At 37.2% G+C, this 23,415-nt stretch overlaps 1 protein-coding gene across 11 annotated transcripts in view; it reads left to right on the top strand.

The window, feature by feature from the left end:
* Positions 1-23,415, top strand: part of ALMS1 (ALMS1 centrosome and basal body associated protein) — a 259,158-nt gene that overhangs the window by 167,748 nt on the left and 67,995 nt on the right. For 6 of the 11 annotated variants that reach the window (XR_008546450.2, XR_010149365.1, XM_016948786.3 and 3 more), the window contains exons 12-14: positions 6,449-6,619; positions 13,389-13,523; positions 15,142-15,312. Coding sequence is in view for 5 of the 11 variants with exons in the window: in XM_016948786.3 (XP_016804275.3) it covers positions 6,449-6,619; positions 13,389-13,523; positions 15,142-15,312 (477 nt within the window). In the remaining 6 variants the exon portion in view is untranslated. Of the gene's footprint in view, positions 1-6,448; positions 6,620-13,388; positions 13,524-15,141; positions 15,313-21,753; positions 21,851-22,015; positions 22,135-23,415 lie in introns of all 11 variants that reach the window. The other 5 variants (XR_010149367.1, XR_010149368.1, XR_010149366.1 and 2 more) reach the window with 3 other exon arrangements.

The raw sequence follows: 23,415 nt of genomic DNA, 5'->3' as shown, positions 1-23,415 counted from the left end.
TGAGATACCATCTCACACCAGTTAGAATGGCGATCATTAAAAAGTCAGGAAACAACAGGTGCTGGAGAGGAGGTGGAGAAATAAGAACACTTTTACACTGTTGGTGGGACTGTAAACTAGTTCAACCATTGTTGAAGTCAGTGTGGCGATTCCTCAGGGATCTAGAACTAGAAATACCATTTGACCCAGCCATTCCATTACTGGGTATATACCCAAAGGATTATAAATCATGCTGCTATAAAGACACATGCACACGTATGTTTATTGCGGCACTATTCACAATAGCAAAGATTTGGAACCAACCCAAATGTCCAACAATGATAGACTGGATTAATTAAATGTGGCACATATACACCATAGAATACTATGCAGCCATAAAAAAGGATGAGTTCATGTCCTTTGTAGGGACATGGATGAAGCTGGAAACCATCATTCTCAGCAAACTATCGCAAAGACAAAAAACCAAACACCGCATGTTGTCACTCATAGGTGGGAATTGAACAGTGAGAACACATGGACACAGGAAGGGAACATCACACACCGGGGCCTGTTGTGGGGTGGGGGAAGGGGGGAGGGATAGCATTAGGAGATATACCTAATGTTAAATGATGAGTTAATGGGTGCAGCACACCAACATGGCACATGTATACATATGTAACAAACCTGCATGTTGTCACATGTACCCTAAAACTTAAAGTATAATAAAAAATAAATAAATAAAAAAGCAAAGAATGGAAAATTATCAGTGTTGTTAGGGACATGGAGAAATTGGAACCACTGCTTATTGCTGGTGGGAATGTAAAATGGTATAGCCATTACGGAAAACATTGTGGCTATTCCTCAAAAAATTAAACATAGAATTATAGTATGATCCAGTAATTCCACTTTTAAATATATACCCCAACAAAGTGAAAGTAGGATCTTCAAGAGCTATTTGTACACCCATGTTCATAACAGCATTATTCACAGTGGCCAAGAGGTGGAAACAACCCAATGTCTATTGATCTATGAATGGATAACAAAATGTGACATATATGTGTAATGGAGTATTATTCAGCCTTAAAGAGGAATGAAATTCTGGTACATGCTACAACATGGATGAACTCTGAAGACATTAGGCCAACTGAAATAAGCCAGTCTGCTTATATGAGGTACCTAGAAAAGTCAGATTCATGGAGACACAAAGTAGAATTGTGTTTACTAGGGGCTGGGGCTAGGGGGAGTGGGAAGTTACTATTTAATGGGTACAGAGTTTAAGTCTGGGAAGATGAGTAAGTTCTGGAGATAGATGGTGGTGATGGTTACACAACAGTGTGAATATACTTAATGCCACTGAAGTGTACACTTAAAAATGATTAATTTTTTGTGGGTTTTTTTTTTTTTTTGAAACAGAGTCTTGCTTTGTTACCCAGGCTGGAGTACAGTGGCACAATCTCAGCTCACTGCAGCCTCCGCCTCCCAGATTCAAGCAGTTCTCCTGCCTTAGCCTCCTGAGTAGCTGGGATTATAGGCACCCACCACCACGCCCAGCTAATTTTTGTATTTTTAGCAGAGACGGGGTTTCACCATGTTGGCCAGGCTGGTCTCAAACTCCTGACCTCAAGTGATCTTCCTGCCTCAGCCTCCCAAAGTGCTGGGACTATGGGCGTGAGCCACCGCACGTGGTCATGGTTACATTTTATGTATATTTTACCACAGTTAAAAAAACTTAAGAAGTTACCAAAAATCTTAATTGAATTTTAAAAGTAGATGTCTATGTTCCAAATGAGGGTTGAGTATACGAAATTAGCAAAGTAACAGAACGAGAAATACAGGAAACTTTAAGATAGCATAAACAGTTAGATGAGTGGAATTCGGTGAGATGTCTTTAGCTGTGGTAAATAATTTTAGCATATGTTGATATTGTCTCATACATGTATTTAACTTAAGCAAGTTCAAGTAAATATACTTAACAAAAGAGGAGAGAAAGAATTTTAAAAGTGCAGGTGTTTTGTGCATGCACTCTACCCTTTATGAACATATGACTACGGAAGAATATGTAATGAAAGATGGGAAACTTCATTCTCAAAATTAATTGTAGTCCTCGTTTGCCTTTTGTAGTGTAAGCATCTTATCTTGCTTATCTGGGTATGATTCTAGAGTTTGAAGAAATGTCTTTTTGGTACAATATCAGATACTTCATCAGGTGCTCAGATTCAGGCGCAGTGCTATGTTACAAGCTTGAAGGAAAAAGTGGACCCTCATGGGTTTCTTGAGCAGACACGATGTCAATTTCAACATATGCCTTCCTAAGGTACCTTCAAGGGTGATTTTGACCCTCTATAGCAAGGTTTTCACCTCACATGCTGACTTTAAACCCTGAATTCCATTTAAAATGTATCTCTACTTTAGTGAAAAAATAGTAATGAGACTGTATATGGTATGATCCCTGTAAATGTTCACTTAGTAGGATATATAACCAAGGTTTAGTTGGGTTTTCTTTTATTGTTTCCTTCATACTTTCCTGAATTTTCTACAATGATCAGGTTGTTGTTTTTTTTGTTTGTTTGTTTTTAATGATAGGAAGCTGTCAGCTCATGTTCATTTGTTTATTCAAACAATAGGTATTAAAGATGTTACTGTGTTCCACGCAGATACACTGTGGTAGGTGTTACAATTTCAGTATTGCTCAAGATAAACTATAATGGAGTTTATGTTCACGTTGGGTGACAGATATTAAACAAATAAACTATAAATAAGTACGTAATTACAAGTGATAAATGCTAAGAAAATAAGAAGAGTTCCAAGATAAACAAGTAGACCCAGTTTTGTTTTACGAACTTATGAAGATCTTTTCCAGGAAGAAACTTTTGAGCTGAACTCTAGAGGATGGGAATGAATTAGGTGGGCAGAGAGTGGAGTGTGAGAATGTTCTGGCGAGAGGGAACAAGATGGGGAAAGCCCCTGAAGCAGAAAAGAGCTTGATGGATTTGACAAATGGAAAGAAGGCAGCGTGGGTTGAAATTCCAACAAATTTAAAGATCTGATTGGTTTTTGTAGTGATTCATGAATCAGGCAACATCCCATTCTATAATATAGAAAGGGTGCACTGGGCATGGGAGAGAGTTGGTTCTGATAAGGTAGCCAGACCAGGAACAAGGAAACACAATACAGACAGTCCCCAATTTACAATGGTTCTGTTGAACTATTTTTTGACTTTATGATGGTATGGAAATGATACACATTTAGTAGAAACCGTACTTCAGTACGGTATTTAATAAACTATATGAACTATTTGACACTGTATTATAAAATAGACTTCATGTTAGATGATTCTGCCCACCTGTAGGCTATTGTAAATGTTCTGATTATGTTTAAAGTAGGCTGGGCTAGGCTATGATGCTTGGTAGGTTAGGGGCATTAAATACATTTTTGACTAACAATATTTTCAACCTATGATGGACTTACCAGGACATAACTCCATTGTAAGTGGTGGATCATCTGTAATACCAAAAAAAGCATATTGATTAACATCAGGTTACTTACCTGGTAAAGATTAAAGCAGAGATAAGTTCCTTTTTACGCCAGCTCAGGGTGACTGGCCCCTTTTTTAGTTAGTTGCTGTGAATCTCTTGTTTTTAGAAAAAACTGGTCCATTTTGGAACTTTCCTTCTTCCTTAAAGTTTCAGTTGGATTGTATGGCATTTAGTACAAGTGACTACATTTTGGTTTGGTCTCTTGGGGCCTAGTGCAGGAGCTCAGTCTAAAACAATGGACTCCCATAAATTTTATTTAACAGGGTAGAGCATAGTGATGGGTAGATTTGGTTAAAGATAGGTAGGTTCAAGATCATGCAGGATCTTATCAACTGTATTAAAGTGTTTGGATTTTATTCTAGTACTACTGCAATTATGGTTTGATTTATACTTGTAAAGTTTATTCTTGCCACTATGTGGAGAAATGGTTTATAGATGGGAAGGCGGAGAGCCATGGCGGGGTGGGTTAGAGTGCAAGTCGAGACACCAGTTAGTTAGAAGGCTGTTGCTGTAGACAGTACCAGAGATGGTAGCATGAGTATCACAGTGTTATCTATAGAGATAGGGAGAAATGGACAGTCAGCATCCTTTTAGAAATAGTTTCTCCTAGATTTGGTGATAGGAGTATGGAGAGTGAGGGAGAAGAGCGTGAAAAAAATGTCTGGCGTGAGCAACTAGGTGAATAGAGGTGCCATTTACTGAGGTAGAGATTGAGGAAAAAGCAGATTTGGGGAAGATGATCAAAATGTCTGCTTTGGACATGTTAAAAATGAGATTCCTATTATACATCCACATAGAGATGTTGGGTCTACAATTGAATGTAGGCAGAGTTAATTTACACATGTTAAGGTAATAGTGCCACATATAAGGTGGCATTATTCACATTATAAATATACACTTTTATGAAAACATACAGATGGGCATGAATATTCCAGATCTTTAGTTGGAGTTCTGGAGCAATAATGTTAACTCTTGTGCTGCCCCAAACATAAATCTATACTCGCACATACTATAGCTATGCACAGGTACAGGAAAATAAGTATATGTACATTCACTGACACGCACACATGTGTGGCTGCACTCTCTCAGCTGCCTCTCACCTCCTCTGAGGTTGATTCTCTTGCTTATTCACCCACTGCTCTCAGGGATGTAATTGTTCCTCACCTGACTCTGAACTTGAAAGGGTCATCTCTCTTGGAGAACAAGGGGTGGTGGTGCAGACTGTGCGTGCGCATGCTGCTGCTGGTGTGTACTCCCTGGGAGAATTTGTGAAAAGAATGACCACCATTTACAGTTGTTTGTGTTGTACTACAATATATAGTAACTTAAACGTTTTGATTTGAAGAAGACACATCTTTTCTAATTTCCATAAAAGTGCTGTAAGAGCTAGCCGTGTCCCTGAATGCTGGAGTCGGATGCTCAGAAGAAAGGTACTCTTGGGCAATGGTACATTATTTGTTGGTCATCAGCATATACCTTGGTGGTCGATAAGTTTACCTAGGAAGAGAAGAGAGGCCAGTTCCGACTCCTTAAGGAACTCCACCATTGAGAGATTTGGTAGAAGAAAATATAAAAAATAAGTTTCCGGAGAGTTAAGAGGCAAATAAGAGAAAGTGATGTTACAGAAGTTGAGAAGAGCCCAATATAATCTATTTGGCCCAGAAGGCTTGGTGTTTTCCTTGCAATCTGTCCTGCAAAACTCTTCAGGGCTTACTGTGCACTGTACTAATGATACAGGTACTTACCCAGCTCTTATTGCCATATACATACTAGGAGCTCAGGAAATAGAGGATCTTAGAAAAATCATCTCATAGGAGATTAGTATAAGCCTTTATATGTCCAGAAATGTTCTTTTGCCTGTTAGATGTGGCATGGATTATAGATTAATTTATTTTATCAAGGAATGTGGGAATATTGAAATATATTTTAAAAGAAAATGAAATACTTTCAAATCTTTTACTTATCATCTGTCATTTTCCATTCAGTGTTTTGTCTTTTGTATTGTCAGATTAATCTTCTGGAAACATAGCTAAATATATTATTATTTTGTTGAAAAATCTTCCGTTATGTTGCATTTTATATACAATAAAGTTAATACTCTTCAGCTTGGGATCCCATGCACTGCTGAATTTTGTCCCAAACAACTATTTTTTAATATCTTCTACCACTGTCCTTAATGTATTCTGCAATCCAACCTGACCATAAAGTGTCCACTATTCTTAAATACTTCTTTTCTTTGCTTATGCTATAACTTCTGCCTAAAATGCCTTTCTTCCTTCCTCTCTATATCAAAAAACTACTTTTTTTCCAAGATAACAATCCGTTTTCTCCTTCCTCCAAAACCATCATGAGCTGGAAATATTCTCTCTCCTGAACTGATTCTCCATTTTACATCTTCTTTTATATCATTTGCATCTCTGCCTTGTATTATTAGAATTTATTTTACATGGCTTACAACTTCAGTTTGACTGACATTTCCTTCTGATTATCCTACCCATTGTAGTGTAGTGTTTTTTTGTTTTTTTGTTTGTTTGTTTGTTTTTTAAGACCAAGTCTCACTCTGCCACTCAAGCTGCAGTGCGGTGGCAACATCTCTGCTCACTGCAACCTCTGCCTCCCAGGTTCAAGCGATTCTCCTGCCTCAGCCTCCCAAGTAGCTGGGATTACACGCACCTGCCACCACGCCTGGCTAATTTTTGTATTTTTAGTAGAAATGGGGTTTCACCATCTTGGCCAGGCTGGTCTTGAACTCCTGACCTCAGGCAATCCGCCCGCCTCCACCTTCCAAAGTGCTGGGATTACAGGCATGAGCCATCGCGCCTGGCCTGTAGTGCTTTTTTCATAGAATTGGTCTAAGAGGCAAATTTTTACAAAGTCTTTCTCAATCTCATGTCGCTATTTGTGTTTTGTATTACTTCCCCGTTTTTCTGTAGGATCCAATGATGCCATTGCTCCAGACTTCCCAGCTCAGGTGCTAGGCACAAGAGATGATGACCTCTCAGCCACTGTTAACATTAAACATAAAGAAGGAATCTACAGTAAGAGGGTAGTGACTAAGGCATCCTTGCCAGTGGGAGAAAAACCCTTGCAGAATGAAAATGCAGGTAACTGGATTGGCTTTGTATACTTTGTAGCTTTTTCTCCCCTTTTCATCCTAAATGAGATTACTATCCAATCTTTATCCTTTTTTTCTGTTTCGTTATACAAGCTTTTCTCCTTGCTGTTATATTGAGCATATACAAGAAGGCAAAATTTCATAAAATCCTTTAATAATAAAGGAAGCATAAGCTTCAGAGATTTTTGAAAACTATAAACTTCATTTTCACAACGGATAATAAAATATGATACAACTTTTGAAATGAAATAATACCCAATCAAGTATGTTTTAGATACTAAGATCCACAGAAAATCTTGATTAAATGCCACATTAGTTTATCTCTGTCAGATATTACAAAGTAATGTCTTATAGGCTGGATTCTGTAGGGAGATATGTAGCTGACATGATTTTTTAAAAAAATTTTTTTAAAGACAGGGTCTCACTCTGTCACCCAGGCTGGAGTGCAATGATGCAATTATAGCTCACTGCAGCGTTGAACTCCTGGACTCCAGTGATCCTCCCACCTCAGCCTTCTGAGTAACTGGGGCCAGAGGCACACACCACTATGCCTGGCTAATAATTTTTTTATAGTGATGGAGGTTTTTTTGTAGTGATGGGGGTCTCGCTATGTTGCCTGGGCTGGTCTTGAGTTCCTGGCCTCAAGCTGTCTACCAGCCTCAGACTCTCAAAGTGCTGAAATTACAGGCATGAACCACCGCATCCAGCCCCCATGTTGTTTTAAAATTTTTTAAATTTTCCACCAACATTCAAAACTAAGATTTTTGATTTTCCTTGAAAAATCAGAAAATCTGACTGCACTTTGGCTCGCATTCATTCATGGTGGTAATCAGCTGCAGCTGAGCCATGGCTGTCCCCCTGCAGGCAGGACATCCATTCTCTTGTTTGCTTCCATCTCCACAGCTCTGAGACCCAGTCTGCTTCATTCATCCACCTTATCTGTCTGCTGATCACTGTGGGTATTTGAGTTTCAATCTTTTTTTTTTTTTTTTTTTTTTTGAGTTGGAGTTTCGATCTTGTTGCCCAGGGTGGAGTGCGATGGCGCGATCTTGGCACACTGCAACCTTCACCTCCCGGGTTCAAGCGATTCTCCTGCCTCAGCCTCGAGTAGCTGGGTTTACAGGCACCCGCCTCCACACCCAGCTAATTTTTTGTATTTTTAGTAGAGGTGGGGTTTCACCATGTTGGCCAGGCTGGTCTTGAACTCCAGACCTCAGATGATCTGCCTGCCTCGGCCTCCCAAAGTGCTGGGATTACAGGCATGAGCCACCGTGTGGCCCCCACTGTTTTATAAAAGCTTTTTTTCTTCTGCACCCCTGCCATTATACTTTTGTAGCTGATAGATGATAATATTTATTAAATGAAAACTCCAGTAGCCACTGAAAATTCTGTGTGTATAATTGCCTGTGTTTGTTACATTTATACTTTTTTATTCCTGTGTATAACTATTAGCCAAATAGGTGCTACTGATCCCAGGGCAGTTTTTAAATGTAGGGTGGCTCTATGTTCTAGTTTTGGCATAGTGTTAATGACTTTGTGTGATAGCATCAGTGCCTTTGTGAGAAAAATAAATGAGATCTGCTTGTTTTTTTTATTTTATTTTATTATTGTTATACTTTAAGTTTTAGGGTACATGTGCACAATGTGCAGGTTAATTACATATGTATACATGTGCCATGCTGGTGTGCTGCACCCATTAACTCGTCATTTAGCATTAGGTATATCTCCTAAAGCTATCCCTCCATTTTTTTAGATAATTTCGTTCTACTTCAAAACACAGTGAAGTCTTTTTATAAATGCCTTTTGAAATAAGAGAAGCATATCTACCAGCTAACATTGAGACTGCCAAGTAAATAAAAAGAAATAATTTTACAAAATATAGTTCATAAATGAAAACTCTTCTGCACCAGGGAATCCGTTACGTGTTTTCCACTATCCATATGCTAGTGGCAGTTTGGTTGAAACAGATAAGCCTAAGATCCCAGTGTCAGATGCTTCAGGTGAGTGTAGATGTGGAAAAATTGGCAGGAAAGAAGTGAACTCTATCAGAAGTCTGCACAAAGAACTCACGAGCTTTACCTCACTCCCAGGCTTCATTTGGTAAGGATGATACATTTGAAATAAAGTCAGGCTCAGTTATCTGAGGACCTCTACAATCTCCCATCTGTTGGTCTACTTACAGACTTTGCATCCTAAGGAAAAGCCCTCCTCCTGGCTTAGTCCTTAGTAGCCATTTCACCTTGAGAGAAGCCTAGCCTCAGAACCTCTTGCCTTAGAGAATTAAAGAAGAATAGAGGAGAGAATGCCTGCCTGGGAAACTGAACAATGACCTATGTAATAGCTAAATGAGCTCATAAAATATCATATCATAAGTAAAATTCTCAGTGGAAGGGGTGGAATATAGAAGTGAGAAAATCTCTTCAAAAATAGAACATAAAGAGAAGGGAAAAGATTTTTTAAAATTCAAGATTGTCCCCAAAGTTTCAACATTCAAAGCAGGTATTCTGTAAAGACAATAGAGAAGGCAAAAAAGAAAGAACCAAAGGACTAGTACAGGAATAAATTTCAGAACTGAAAGATGTGAGTTTTCATACTAAAAGGGACTACCATGTACATAAAAATACACACTGAGGCGCATGACCTTGACATTTTAAAACTGATTTGAAAAGAGATTCTAACAGCTTCCAAAAAGAAAACATACATTCCATATAAAGAAATGGAAATGAGACTGGCATCAAACTTCTCAAAAGTGATAAACAGAGTTAGAAACTAAAGGAGTAATACCTTAGAATTCTGAGAGAAAATTATTTCACTAAAACAAGGGAGTTTAAGTTATAAAAGAAGGAAAGAAAGAAAACATGGGATTGAGGAAATGGAGGGGGCCAACACAGGAAATGGGAAACGAATTCTCACTGTGGCGGTGGTACACAAGGCCTAGAACCCATTCAGATTGAAGCCTGCAAGGAAAAAGTCGAATTTGTAGGATACCTTATGTGATTGACTATACTTAGAGGAGGTTTTCAGTTCTGTTTGCAGCTATGAGGATGAAGTAGGGATTGGCACATAGAAACTCAGAAAATGCAAAAACAAAGCGGTTATTAACTCTTCAGGAAAAGCAGAAGTTTGTAATAGAAAATAAATGTAATTACAGTATACTAGCTGGCTTAGCTGTGAATAATAATTATATAAACAATCATATGTAAATGCTAAATATAAACTTAATTGAATATTGATTTAATCACTCAGACCATTATTTATGTGACATATAAACACTGAATGTTAATATAGGGCTAAAACTTTTCAGAAGATAGGATGAAAGGATATATATGGGTAGGAGGGTTTTGTAATGAGATAAATCCATAGATCTTAGTATACAGTATAAGAATAAATCCCAGAACTGAAAGATGTGAGATTGTAATTGATCTTAGAAGGAAATCAATAGATAATTTCCGGAACATAAAATGATATGGTAGTATAAAGCATGTTATTAGCAAATAAGGATATTGATCCTAGAATAAATGGCTAAAGAAGTTGAAAATGGTAGCCTTTAGAAATTGGGGATCTGTAGTGGATAGGAGAGGGAACTGCTGACTTTTCTTGTAAGCCTTGTGAAACTTTGACTTTTAAAACATATATATTGTTATTTTTATTAAATCAGAATTTATATTGTCCTTCACCTCAAAAAAGTAAGAAGAAAAAAATACATTTGGCAAATACTGACTAAAGAAAAGCTAGTGTTAATATGGACAAAATAGAATTCCAGGACAAAAAAAAAAAACATTAAAGGTAGATACAAGAGTTTATCTCATAGTAATAAAAGGGTCAAATATACCAGGAAAGATAAAATTGTGAGCTTATATGTATATTCTCAAATATATTCAGGAAAAATTACAGGAATGTGTAGGTAAATTCAACAGTACATTTCAGAAATGTGAAAGACCAGGAAATAGAGAAAGTAGGGCTGAGCGCGGTGGCTCATACCTGTAATCCCAGCAGTTTGGGGGGCCAAGGTGGGTGGATCACGAGGTCAGGAGATCGAGACCATCCTGGCTAACACGGTGAAACCCTGTCTCTACTAAAAATACACACACAAAAAAAAATTAGCCGGGCGTGGTGGCAGGCGCCTGTAGTCCCAGCTACTCAGGAGGCTGATGTAGGAGAATGGCATGAACCTGGGAGGCAGAGCTTGCAGTGAGCCAAGATCACGCCACTGCACTCCAGCCTGTTGTATTTAAAAATCAGGTGTTACCCTCAGCATGGGGGAGATGGAAGGAAGAATGAGGGGAGCGTGTAAGTTTCTAGCCAGATTTTATTTCCTAACCTGGGTAAGGTTATATACACTTGCTTTTTGTAATTCACTGAACTCTTTATGTGCACGTTTTCCCCCGTATTTTCCACTGTACAATTAAAAAGATCTTTTAAAAAGCAATATGGTACTTAGAAATGAATCTAAAAGGGTGTGTAAGATAAACAATACAGTACTTAGGAATGAATCTTAAAGGGCATGTAAAACTATTTTAAGAGAAAATTATAAAACTACATTGAAATATATTAAGACCTAAATAGTTGGAAAATTACACAATTGTAATAATAAAGATGTCACTAAATTAATTTCTAAATTAAATGCATTGCTACTCAGAATTCCAGTAGGATTTTTTGTGGAACTTGACAGGCTGATTCTAAAATATTTATGGAAAATCCAAAAAAGTATATTTAAAGAATAAGATAAGGGATCTTGCCATACCAGACATCAAGACTTATTACATGTGTAGCTTATTTAAGACATCATTTACAAAGGAATAAACAGAAAGAAAAATGAAACAGAATGGTGACCCAGAAACATATCCATGAATGTGGAAACCTAACATACACAGAGATGGCATAACAATCTGTGGAGAAAGGTTGAAGAGGAACTATTCAATAGAGTTTGAACCAATGAATATATATCTGGAAAAAATAAAATCAGATAAATCACTGCCACACACTAAACAGAAATGTATAGTATACCAGGCATATTAAAAGTAAATGGGATAACTAAGTTTTTAGAATTTAGATGGTCTGTCCTTATGACCATGTGATAATAAAAGATTTCTTAATCAGGACACACAAAGCACCTACCCTAAAGGGAAAATATAATAAATATGCCATTATTAAACTGAAAAATTTTTTGCCTAAACGATATCAAACAATTAAAAGACCTGAAACAGCCTGGGAGAAGATATTTATAATGCACACCACCTGCAAAGACATTTCACAGGAATGTTCATTGCAGTGCTTTTCAAAATAGGAAATAGCCTTAAGTTGATCAACAGAGGTGTATTCGTATATATTAATACAATAGAATAATACATAACATTCAGAATCAAAGACATATATTAATTGACTAACTCTCAAAATCATAACATTGAGTGAAAAAGTCATGGTGCGTAAAGGTACAGACAGTATTGTACCCTTCGTATAAGGTTTAAAGAAACTTGCAAAACAATGCTGTACACTGTTGGTTAATATATGCAATGTAGTAAAGAATTACAAAACATCCTTGATATTGATAAACTGTAAATTTGGTGTAAAGGCTGCTACTGAGAAGTGAGAATGGCATCATTGGGAAAACTTTACACAAGAAACATTATATTTGTAATATTTTATTTCTTAAGCTCTATGGTAAATACTTGGGTGTTCATTTTGTTGCCTATATTTTTGGTATGCCTGAAATATTTTATTAACATTAAAACATTTTTTAATGATCTAAAAATTTCAGAAGACATTTAGAGAAAAGAGATTAGGAGGATTGAAGTAATAAGAAGTAAGAAAAATGTGTGAATTTAAAAGAGGTAGCAAGAGTTAACTGGTTCTTTGCATTTTTAGCAATCTCTATTGCCTTTCTGATTTCTTTGTTGAAAAATATACTTACAGATAAAAAATCAAAAATGATCAAAAAAGTAGAAAAGAGAAATAGTATTAGACAAATTTAAAAGGCTATAACTGCATGAAATTTTTAAAAAATTGTATGAGAATGCTGTATTTAAAATCTAGATGATAAAAGTGCTTTTCTTGGATTATATGAAATATAAAAATTGACTCCATAAGTGGTAAAAACTTTGAATAGGCCAAAGAACTTGAAAGCATTGTTCACATCTTTTTTCCTTTGAAAAAACATACCTGATCTTTCCTTTTTTTTTTTTTTTTTTTTTTTTACTGTTGCATCAAACCATCAAGGAACAGATTTTTTTTTAGAATGTTTTTATTTTATTTTATTTTTTTGAGACAGAGTCTCACTGTCACCCCGGCTGGAGTGCAGTGGCACAGTCTCAGCTCACTGCAACCTCCGCCTCCTGGGTTCAAGTGATTCTCCTGCATCAGCCTCCTGAGTAGCTGGGACTACAGGCGTGCACCACGACGCCTGCTAGTTTTTGTATTTATAGTAGAGTTGGGGTTTCACCGTGTTGGCCAGGCTGGTCTCAAACTCCTGACCCCAAGTGATCCACCCGCCTCAGCCTCCCAAAGTGCTGGGATTACAGGTGTGAGCCACCCCGCCCGGCTTTAGAATGTTATTTTATTTAAACTGTTGTTGTACACAGTAAAATATGAAAAATTTTTCAATTCATGTCACAGTTTTTACACAGGTGGAGCCTAAGAGGTACTTTTTTCCTAATATGTAAATGGGTTTGGGGTTTTGTTTGTAATTTTGGGGGAGGATTACTTGTCTGTTGTGTTTATTATCTTTCCTTTTCTGAAATCAAATGATGTCGTTATTCCAGATGCCTCAGTTCAAGTGCTAATCACTGGGGATGAGAACCTCTCAGACAAAAAACAGCAAGAGATCCACAGTACAAGGGCAGTGACTGAGGCTGCCCAGGCTAAAGAAAAAGAATCTTTGCAGAAAGATACTGCAGGTAGCTAAACTGGATTGTCTGCATATTATTTTCTTCTGGTCTTCTAAAATGAGACTATTCCCTTAAGAACAGAAACAGAAATATATTCTCTATTTTCTTCTTGCTGTCTTCAGCTCTCTTCTATCTCATGTATATATGAAATAGTTAAGGTATGTTTAGCTATATTTTTTATATACTTTGGCAGGTAAAATTAACATATATAAAGTTCTTTGTGATATTTCTGGAGGGTTTTGAATATAGTAAACAAATTAATCTAATTTCCAGAAATTCATTTAAAGGACTTTTTACCTCTGCTGATAAAATCTCTCAATTCTGTGAGACACGGACCCTCTAATACCATTTTTGTACATAATCCTTTATTTAGGAATTCAGCTTGTTTAGTTCCTACCTATCAGTTACTTTACTTCAAAGGGATTATGCTGATTTAAATAACCCTAATAGTGTGTTTACGTTAGGATTAGTTTTGACTCAGAGAGGAAAACAAAAGCAAAATAACATAGGCTTGAAGAAGACAGAAAACTCTTTCTCTTTTTTGTAAAACTCCAGAGGTAAGCATCCAGAGTTGACCTGGTACTCCAGAGTATCGGAACAAAGCTGTTGCTCTCTTGTTACTCTAACATTTTTGGCCTTCATTCTTAAGCTGTAGCCATCAGCCCATATTGCAACCAGCAGGAAGAAAGGAAAGGAAAAAGCACATTCCTTCCTTTAAGGATACTTCTGAGAAGCTATATGTACCATTCCTTTTGCATTCTATTGGCCAGACTTAGACACATGGTCACATGTACCAGGGAAGCTGGGAAATTGAGTTGTTATTCTAATAACAATGTGCCCAGCTAAAGTTAGGGTTCTGTTTAGAGGAAAAGGAAAGTGGATATTAGAGGACAGATAGTATTGATAGTTTCTGCCACAATTGTAAACTAAAACATTTTAGAACATGATTAGCTGCTTCTCTTCTTTAGGTATTGCTTGTTTAAAAAGGTTAGATTGTATTCTGGGCAACACTTCTGAATTTTACCCCATTTTACTATTACTAAATGAATGTTCCAAAAACAGTTTTGATCATGTTAATCTCCTAATCAAAAACTTTAGTGTTTCATTGCCTGTAAGGATAAAATCTAAACTCTTTTAGCACTGTCTTCTAGAACTGTAGAGTCCACTCTCAAACAACTTTCTAACACTAGTTCTCACCTCTTTTCCTTATAAATTCTATAATCAAATGCTACATACTTGCTCTGTTTCTTAGATGCTAAGTTACTTTCCTGACACCATTCTTGTGTTATGTAGTCACCTTTTTTTTCCCATCTTAATGTGTATCCCATCTTAGCTCTCTTCTAATGCCAAAATCAGTTGTCTAGAGTTCTGTGGTACTCCCACCTGCAATTAGTTTTTCTTTCTTTGAATACCACTACCTCTTTTTCTGACTGTTTCTTACGGTATATCTGTTTATGTATGTGATTTTTTGCCCCAATTTTCAATTATTTTCTAAACGCATTTCTGAGTCATCTTTTTTCTTCAATATCAGTAACAAAGCCTTTCACATAATACATATTTGAGAGACATTTAAAAATATTTTATGTCAAGTTCCTGTCTGTATAGTGTGTTAATTTCCCTTTCGTAGATTCCAGTGCTGCTGCTGCTGCAGAGCACTCAGCTCGAGTAGGAGACCCAGAAATGAAGAACTTGCCAGACACTAAAGCCATTACACAGAAAGAGGAGATCCATAGGAAGAAGACAGTTCCCGAGGAAGCCTGGCCAAACAATAAAGAATCCCTACAGATCAATATTGAAGGTAATGGGATTGGGTTGTGTGTGAGTGTGTGTGTCTTTGTGTGTATGTGAGGGTCAGTGTTAGTGTGTTTCCATTTCATTCTGATGAGAATATAGCCTCATGTTTAAACAAAAATTCCTTTTCTTTTTTTAAAACTTTCTTGTGTAAAGTACTTTGATGCTACTATTAGGTTACTATATATATATATATATTTCCAAAAAGTAATTGTTACTTTTTGGAAAAGATATTAGCAACTTAGAAACAGGATTATAAATAAATACCTAAGGCTGATAGTTTTAGAAGTGAAGTATCTTGTCTCAGTCCCCAGAGACAACCTTAAAGTCCTTCCAGAAGACTACAGCAAAGATAGTGAGACCATCAATACAAACTTTTAAAAAATTACAATAAAATCACATTTATTTTTGTTTGTCCATGGGTCTCTTTTTCTGACATAAAAGCGTATAGAACACAAGACATTACTACCTAGCCGTCAAGCTTTACCTCTTAGAGGAAGATGGAACAGCCTACATAAGGAGAGAAAAGAGTCAAGGAGCTAATCTACCCATACTGGATTTTGGAAATAGTCTGGGTTCAACTGCTTACATCAAGAATATACAAAATAAATGATTTTTTGACAATAGCCAAGACTACACAATGAGGAAAGGATAGTCTCTTCAACAAATGGTGTTGGGAAAACTAGATATCCACATTTAAAAGAATAAAGGTGGACCTTTTCTTTACACCACATACAAAAGTTAACTCAAAAAGGGTTAGTGACATACATGTAAGACCTTAAAACCATAAAACTCCCAGAAGAAAACATAAGGGGAACGCTTCAGGACATTGAACTTGGCAGTGATTTCTCAGATGTGACACCAAAAACACAGACAACAAAAGCAAAAATAGACCAATGAAACTACATCAAACTTGAAAACTTCTGCATGGCAAAGTAGACAAGAGTGTGAATAGGCATTCTACAGAATGAGAGAAGATATTTGCAAATCATGGATCTGAGAAGGGATTAGTATTCAGAATATATAAAGAACTTATGCAACTCAATAGCAAGAAAAACCCAAACAACTTATTTTTAAAAACACGTAACTTATTTGAAAATGAGCAAAGGACTTGAATAGACAATAGAAGATATACAAATGCCATATCAAGCATATAAAAAGATGCCCAATCTCTGTAATCATAAGAGAGATGCAAATCAAAACCACAATGAGATATCACTCACACCTGTTAGGATGACCACTATCAAAAGAAAAAATAGCAAATGTTCGTGAGGATGCAAGGAAATTGAAACCCTTGTTCACCATTGGTGGGAATGTAAAATGATGTAGCTATTATGGAAAATATTATGGAGGTTCCTCAGAATAATAAAAAAGAATTAGTATATGATCCAGCAATCCCACTGCCACTGCTGGGCATATAACCTAAGAATTCAAAACAGGACTTCAAAAAGCTACCTGTATACTCATGTTTATTGCAGCGTTATTTATAATCAAGAGGTGGAAGCAACCCACATGTCCATCAACAGATGAATGTATTAAGAAAATGGGAATTATTTGTCAATAAAGAAAACATGTTACATACATATTTGTATTGTGTACAATACAAATAGTGTATTGTGCAGCCTTAAGAAAGAAGGAAATCCTATCACATACTACAAGGTAGGTGAACCTCAAGAACATTATACTAAGCAAAATAAATCAGTCACAAAAAGATAAATACCATATGGTTTCTCGCAAATGTTGCGGGATTTAGGAGGATGAGAGAGACCTTAGGTTTAAACAGGTGAATCTTTTATTGAGTGCACTCAGGCCCAGCAGACTCACGTCCAAAGGCTGGGCCCAGAAAAAAGACAGCACTTGACTTTTATACACACTTCACAAAAGGGGGTGGGCTAGCTTGAAGCAAGCTTACAGTGGCGTGAAAGCGGGGATACAGAAGCAGGACAAAGACAGTTAATCAAATTGTAACAGGTTCATAACTCAGGATTGCACATAACCGTTGCTATGCAACCCAGATGTCCATTATCTAGGTTTGTCTGGGCACGGGCTTATCCCATAACCTTCACTATGGTGCCCAGGCAGCTGTAGTTCAGGCCTACTCAGGCTTCTCATGACCTTCATTGTACTTCTTAGATAAAACAGAATACTTGAAGTCACTAGTTACAGAGAACAGGAATCTATAAACTCATTCCATAAAACAAAGGAAAATTTGTTTTTTCTTCTCCCTGTGTTGAAGGAGTGCTGGGAGAGTCTCCAGAGCACATTACATAATATTACCAAGACTTTTCCTGGGTCTGGGCTGTGCCTGTTGCTGCCTCTGGGACAAGTCAGCCTAATGCAGGAAAACTTATTTCTCTTTCTTTTTAATTTTATTTTTCTTTAATTTCCCACCTCAATATGAAATATCTAAAGTAGCTGAAATCATAGAAACAGAAAGTAGAATAGTGATTGCCAAGGCTTGTGAGAGGGTGGACAGAGAATTAGTATTTAGTAGGTATAGAGTTTCAGTGTTACAAGATGAAAGAGTTAGAGATTGTTGCACAACAATGTGAATATACTTAACACTACTGAACTGTACACTTAAAAATGGCTAAGATGGTTAATTTAATGTCATACTATTTGTCACACACAAAAATAATACATAAGATGAAGAAATATAACATTGCAACTTTGCAGGGGTTAGTGTGGGAGACATAGCTTGCAAAAGAAAGATGGAAATATAATCTGTAAAAGCATACTCTAGAAGATAAGAAAATTTTTTCTAAATGTTTTACACTCTGAATAATTTTAGAAGACATGAAGTATATGAAATAAAAATTGATAGAATAATGAAATGAAAAGGGAGATTTAGGGGATAGAACAAAATGAAATGAAAAAAAAGTACCAATTAGAAGAAAGAGATGAAAGCAATTAAAAAAAAAGATGGAATTTGAAGGCTGACAGTGAAAATCCAACACAATGATATCTGTTGTTGCCTCTAAAGAAGATAATAGAAAAATAAAGATATAAGGAAGAATGGAACTTACAATTGTATGTATGTATGTATGTATGTATGTATTTTTAGACATGGAGTCTCATTCTGTTGCCCAGGCTGGAGTGCAGTGGTGTGATCATAGCTAACTGTAGCCTCAAACTCCTGGGCTCAAGTGATCTTCCCACCTCAGCCTGTAGAGTAGCTGGGACTGTAGGCACATGCTACCACACCTGGCTTGAACCTGCAATTTAAAAGGACGTACCAAGTCCTAGGAAAATTTTGTACATAGCGTTCAATACTGAGATGTATGTTTGCGATAGTACTGAACTTTAAAGAAAAAGAATGAATCATGCAGGCCTCCATACAGAAAAAACAAGTAGAAAATGCTAAAAGACAGGGGGACAGGCAGAGGACAGGGAGGTTAAAGGAGGTATAAATGAGCAAATTTCACCTTTAAAGTTGTAAAATCAAAAAATACATGTGTAAGTAGTTATAGTGTTGAAAATTATAGGCCAGATGCGGTGGCTCATGCCTGTAATTCCAGCACTTTGGGAGGCTGAGGTGGGTGAATCACCTGAGGTCAGGAGTTTGAGACCAGCCTGACCAACATGGAGGAACCCCATATCTATTAAAAATACAAAATTAGCCGGGCATGGTGGTGCATGCCTGTAATCCCAGCTACTCAGAAGGCTGAGGCAGGAGAAGCGCTTGATTCCGGGAGACAGAGGTTGCAGTGAGCTGAGATCATGCCATTGCACTCCAACCTGGGCAACAAGAGTGAAACCCCGTCTCAAAAAAAAAGAAAATTATAAAATTTACCCCTAAAAGAGTTAAAATTAAACTATAAAACATCCAAAATATTTAGAAAAACAGGTTAGCATGGAGGTAAAGGGAGGGAAAAAGAAAACAGTAAATTTGTAACAAAAACAAAAAATTGCCATAAAATGAAAGACAGCAAAGCATGCAAGTCTATATATAAGTAAACTAAATTCACCTATATTAAAAAAAAAAAACTTCTTGGATTATATTAAAAAACAAACCCAGTTCCATGCTATATAACAAACATATCAAAAGTAAAATTACTGAGAAAGGTGGAAAGCAAAAAGAAAACTTAGAGATGTATCAAAAAGAAATTTGGGGACATTAATATAGATGAGGTTAAATTCACCAAAAGTTTTGCAGGAATTGAAGAGGTATATTTTTATACTGATTTGCAATCCACAATGAGGATGTTTTGCATAAATCTTTAAACATCAAATAACTTAGCATAAAAAATTCATAAAACGAAAACCAGGAGCTCAATCAATAAGGAAATTTATGTTGCCTTAAAAAAGAATGAAGGAGGGCGGGGTGCGGTGGCTCACGCCTGTAATTCCAACACTTTGGGAGGCTGAGGCAGGCGGATTAAGAAGTCAGGAGATCAAGACCATTCTGGCTAACATGGTGGAACCGCGTCTCTACTAAAAATACAAAAAAATTAGCCGGGCATGGTGGCGGGCGCCTGTAGTCCCAGCTACTCAGGAGGCTGAGGCAGGAGAATGGCGTGAACCTGGGCGGCAGAGGTTGCAGTGAGCCGAGATCACACCACTGCACTCCAGCCTGGGTGACAGAGCGAGACTCCGTCTCAAAAAAAAAAAAAAAAAAAAAAAAAAATGAAGGTATGGAATTATATGAAAACAACTCTTAGGATGGATTGTGAGGCAAAAGGTGCTTAACAGGGGGATTGGACGGTGGAATTTGCTTGTAGGGAGAAAAAAAATAAAATAGCCCTAGGAAATCTTCAAAGAGAAATGGACAAATACAAAATAATACTGGGGAGCTTGAACACACATAATTAGCTTATGACAGACCGTGGAGATGAAAATTTTTTTTGTAAGTGAAGTTTAAAAACACCTGGGAATAATACAAGTAATGAGGTTGATGTGGGGTGTGTGTGGCTGTGTGTGTGTGTATGTGCGCGTGCATGCATAAGCCTATATGGGTTAAACTTAAAAAAAAAACCCTTTCCAAAAGACCATAGAAAATTTTTTCATACAGCTTTATTCAGATATAATTTACCCATTTAAAATATGTAAGGCTGGGCACAGTGGCTCATGTCTATAATCCCAGCACTTTGGGAGGCTAGGGTGGGTGGATCACTTGAGATCAGGAGTTCAAGACCAGCATGGTCAACATGGCGAAACCCTGTCTCTACTGAAAATACAAAATATAGCCGGGCATGGCAGTGCATGCCGATAATCCCAGCTATTCAGGAGGCTGAGGCAGGAGAATCACTTGAACCTGGGAGGCAGAGGCGACAGTGAGCCAAGATTGCGCCACTGCACTTCAGTCCAAACGACAGAGCAAGACTCCGTCTCAAAAAAAAAAAAAAAAAATCAAACATGTAATTCAATGATTTTTACTGTATTCACAGATAAGTGCAATCAACCATCACCATAATCAATTTTAGAATATTTTCTTCACTTCAAAAAAGAAACCCTGAGACTTAAGCAAATACTGATCCACTTTTTGTCTCAGTAGATTTCCCTATTCTGGACTTTCATACAAATGGGACCATTAAGTTGGGGATATAACATGAAACTTAGGGCCCGCCCATAATGAAAAATGTTAAAGGAAATTCCCATGTAAAGTAGGCCTCCAGTGGGGTACATTCTTACTATAAGAATAAAAGATAAACACGTCCATGTAGAAGGGGACAGTAAGAAAACTGCCTGTTTTAACCTTGATAATGAGTTTGGGGAGAGAAGACAAAATTTATCCTCAGAATTTATAACCACAAACTAGTGTTCACACAGATTTACAGTCATTAATTTTGTACTGGTATAATTTATTAGTGCAGTAAACTACATGTGTGTTCTGAAAAATCTCAAGCCCAGAATTTAACAATGGCAGTAGGTTGGTATTGCAGACTCACATGCCTTTCGGATGCAAATGCACATCTCTCTGAAGAAACTTCAACCCAGACCTAAAATACCCTAAATTCCCTAAAATACCAAGCTCATAGTCAAGGCACTATTAGTAGAAACAGTATCAACAACAAGAAACAGAAATGAGACCCACAATGACAAATTTCCAGGATTCCTTGGCAAAATGCCTGATTCTCAGACTGGGACAGGAAATATATTAGATGAGCCTGAACCCTTTTGTGGTGCCAGAAAGTAAAGAAAAAAAAATGCACAGGGATGGGGAATATGTCAGTGGAACACAGGGACCAAGTAAAAAACTTCCCAGTGGCTAAAGCTGGGACAATTTCTGTAGTATAGCAATAGTATTAGATCATAACCAAAGTATAAAATAAATACCTATGAGTCTGTACTGATATAAGTAAATGATTTAATAAATAAATGGGGGGAAATGACAAATCTCCTGTGCAGAATTCTAAATAATGTATGTAGATATTCCACCATCAAGGAGGTGGAACATAACTCCCACTCTTAACTAATGGGTTGCACATAGTAACTTCCTTCCAAACAGTGTATTTTTATAGGAAGGGGGAAAAAGAATAACTGTATAGTGAAGAATTCTGGCAAACAGTGGCTCAGCCAGGTCATCAAGATCATCATCAGTAGTGGTAAGTCATGTTGATAGTATGTACCCTTAATATGTAATGAGAAATATATTTTAACTTTGAAATCTTCTTCCCAAAAAACCCATAACCCCAGTCTAATGAGAAAAACATGAGACAAACTCAGATGAAGGACATTTATACTTGACCAGTACTTCTCAAAACTTTCAGAGTCATGAAAAACAAGGGATGCCTAAGAAATTCTCACAGACCTAAGAGAAGCCTAAGGAGACATGATAATTAAATGTAATGTGGTATCTTGGATAGAATCCTGGAACAGAAAAAGAACAGTATGTACAAAACAAGGCAACACAAAGTATGGACTATGGTTAATAATAATGTAACTTTATTGATTGATTCATGGTAATATATTGTATTAATGTAAGGTGTTAATAGGGGAAACTGGGTATGGGGTATAGGTAATCATCTGTACTGTTGTCACCGTTTTTCTGTAAATCCAAATTATTCTAAAATTAAAAGTTTATTTTAAAAAATTAATGCATTCTGACATTAAAACAGGTGGATAGATAAATGATAAATAAGAAATTTCATCTTCTTAAAGAAAACACTTTACAGCTTCTCTTTGGCATAACCAATTTGCTGGCATTACTGCTCTTGCACTTTGGGGCCATTACTAACTACAGTTAGGGTTACTTGAACACAGGCACTGCAGTATCATGACAGTCACCCTGATAACCCAGACAGCTATGAAGTGCCTAAGGGACAGGTAGTGTAAATGTACGGACATGCTGGATAAAGGGAGGATTCACATCCTAGGGTGGGATGGAGCAGGATGACAAGAGATTTCATCATACTACTCACAACGACGTGCAATTTAAAACTTATGAATTGTTTCTGGAATTTTCCATTAAATATTTTTGGACCATGGTTGACTATCGGTAAATGAAACCTTAGAAAGCAAAACCACAGATAAGGGGGACTACTGTATTCACACCTAATGTGTGGGGTTTCCCCTCACGTTAAGCAGTTCTGACACTGACAACCTGTACTTAGCACAGTCCCCACAGGTTATGGGTTCAGTCCCACAAGACTGCCCACCACTTCAGATACCAATTGCATGGCTTGGCCTCCTATACTTCTGACCAACTAGCTCCAAATTGGGGTGGTGGGGAGAATCCCATGACCCCCTCCTCAGGTTTGGTAATTTGCTCGAATGGCTCAGAAAACTTAGGGAACGTTTTCTTACATTTCCTGATTTTTTATGAAGGATATTTCAAAGGATATGCATGAACAACCAAATGAAGAGATACATGGGCAAGGTATAGGGAAGGTGCACAGAGCTTCCATGTCCTCTCTGGGCCTGCCATCCTTCCAGATTCTCCTGTGTTCACCAGATGTGAAGCTCTTCAAACTCTGTCTGTTAGGGTTTTTATGGAGGTGCCATTACATAGGCAATATTGATTAAATCATTGGCCATTGGTGATTGGCTCAACCTGCAGTCCCTGTCCCCTCCCCAGAGATCAGGGGTTGGGGCTGGAAGTTCCAGCCCTCTAAACATATGGTTGTTCCCTTGGTAAACAGGCCCCCCATCCTAAAGGGCTTTCCAAAAT

Source organism: Pan troglodytes, chromosome 12 (assembly GCF_028858775.2).
Source record: "Pan troglodytes isolate AG18354 chromosome 12, NHGRI_mPanTro3-v2.0_pri, whole genome shotgun sequence".
NCBI lineage: Eukaryota > Metazoa > Chordata > Mammalia > Primates > Hominidae > Pan > Pan troglodytes.
The sequence above is the reverse complement of the archived record's forward strand: the minus strand, read 5'-3'. Positions and strand labels throughout refer to the sequence as shown.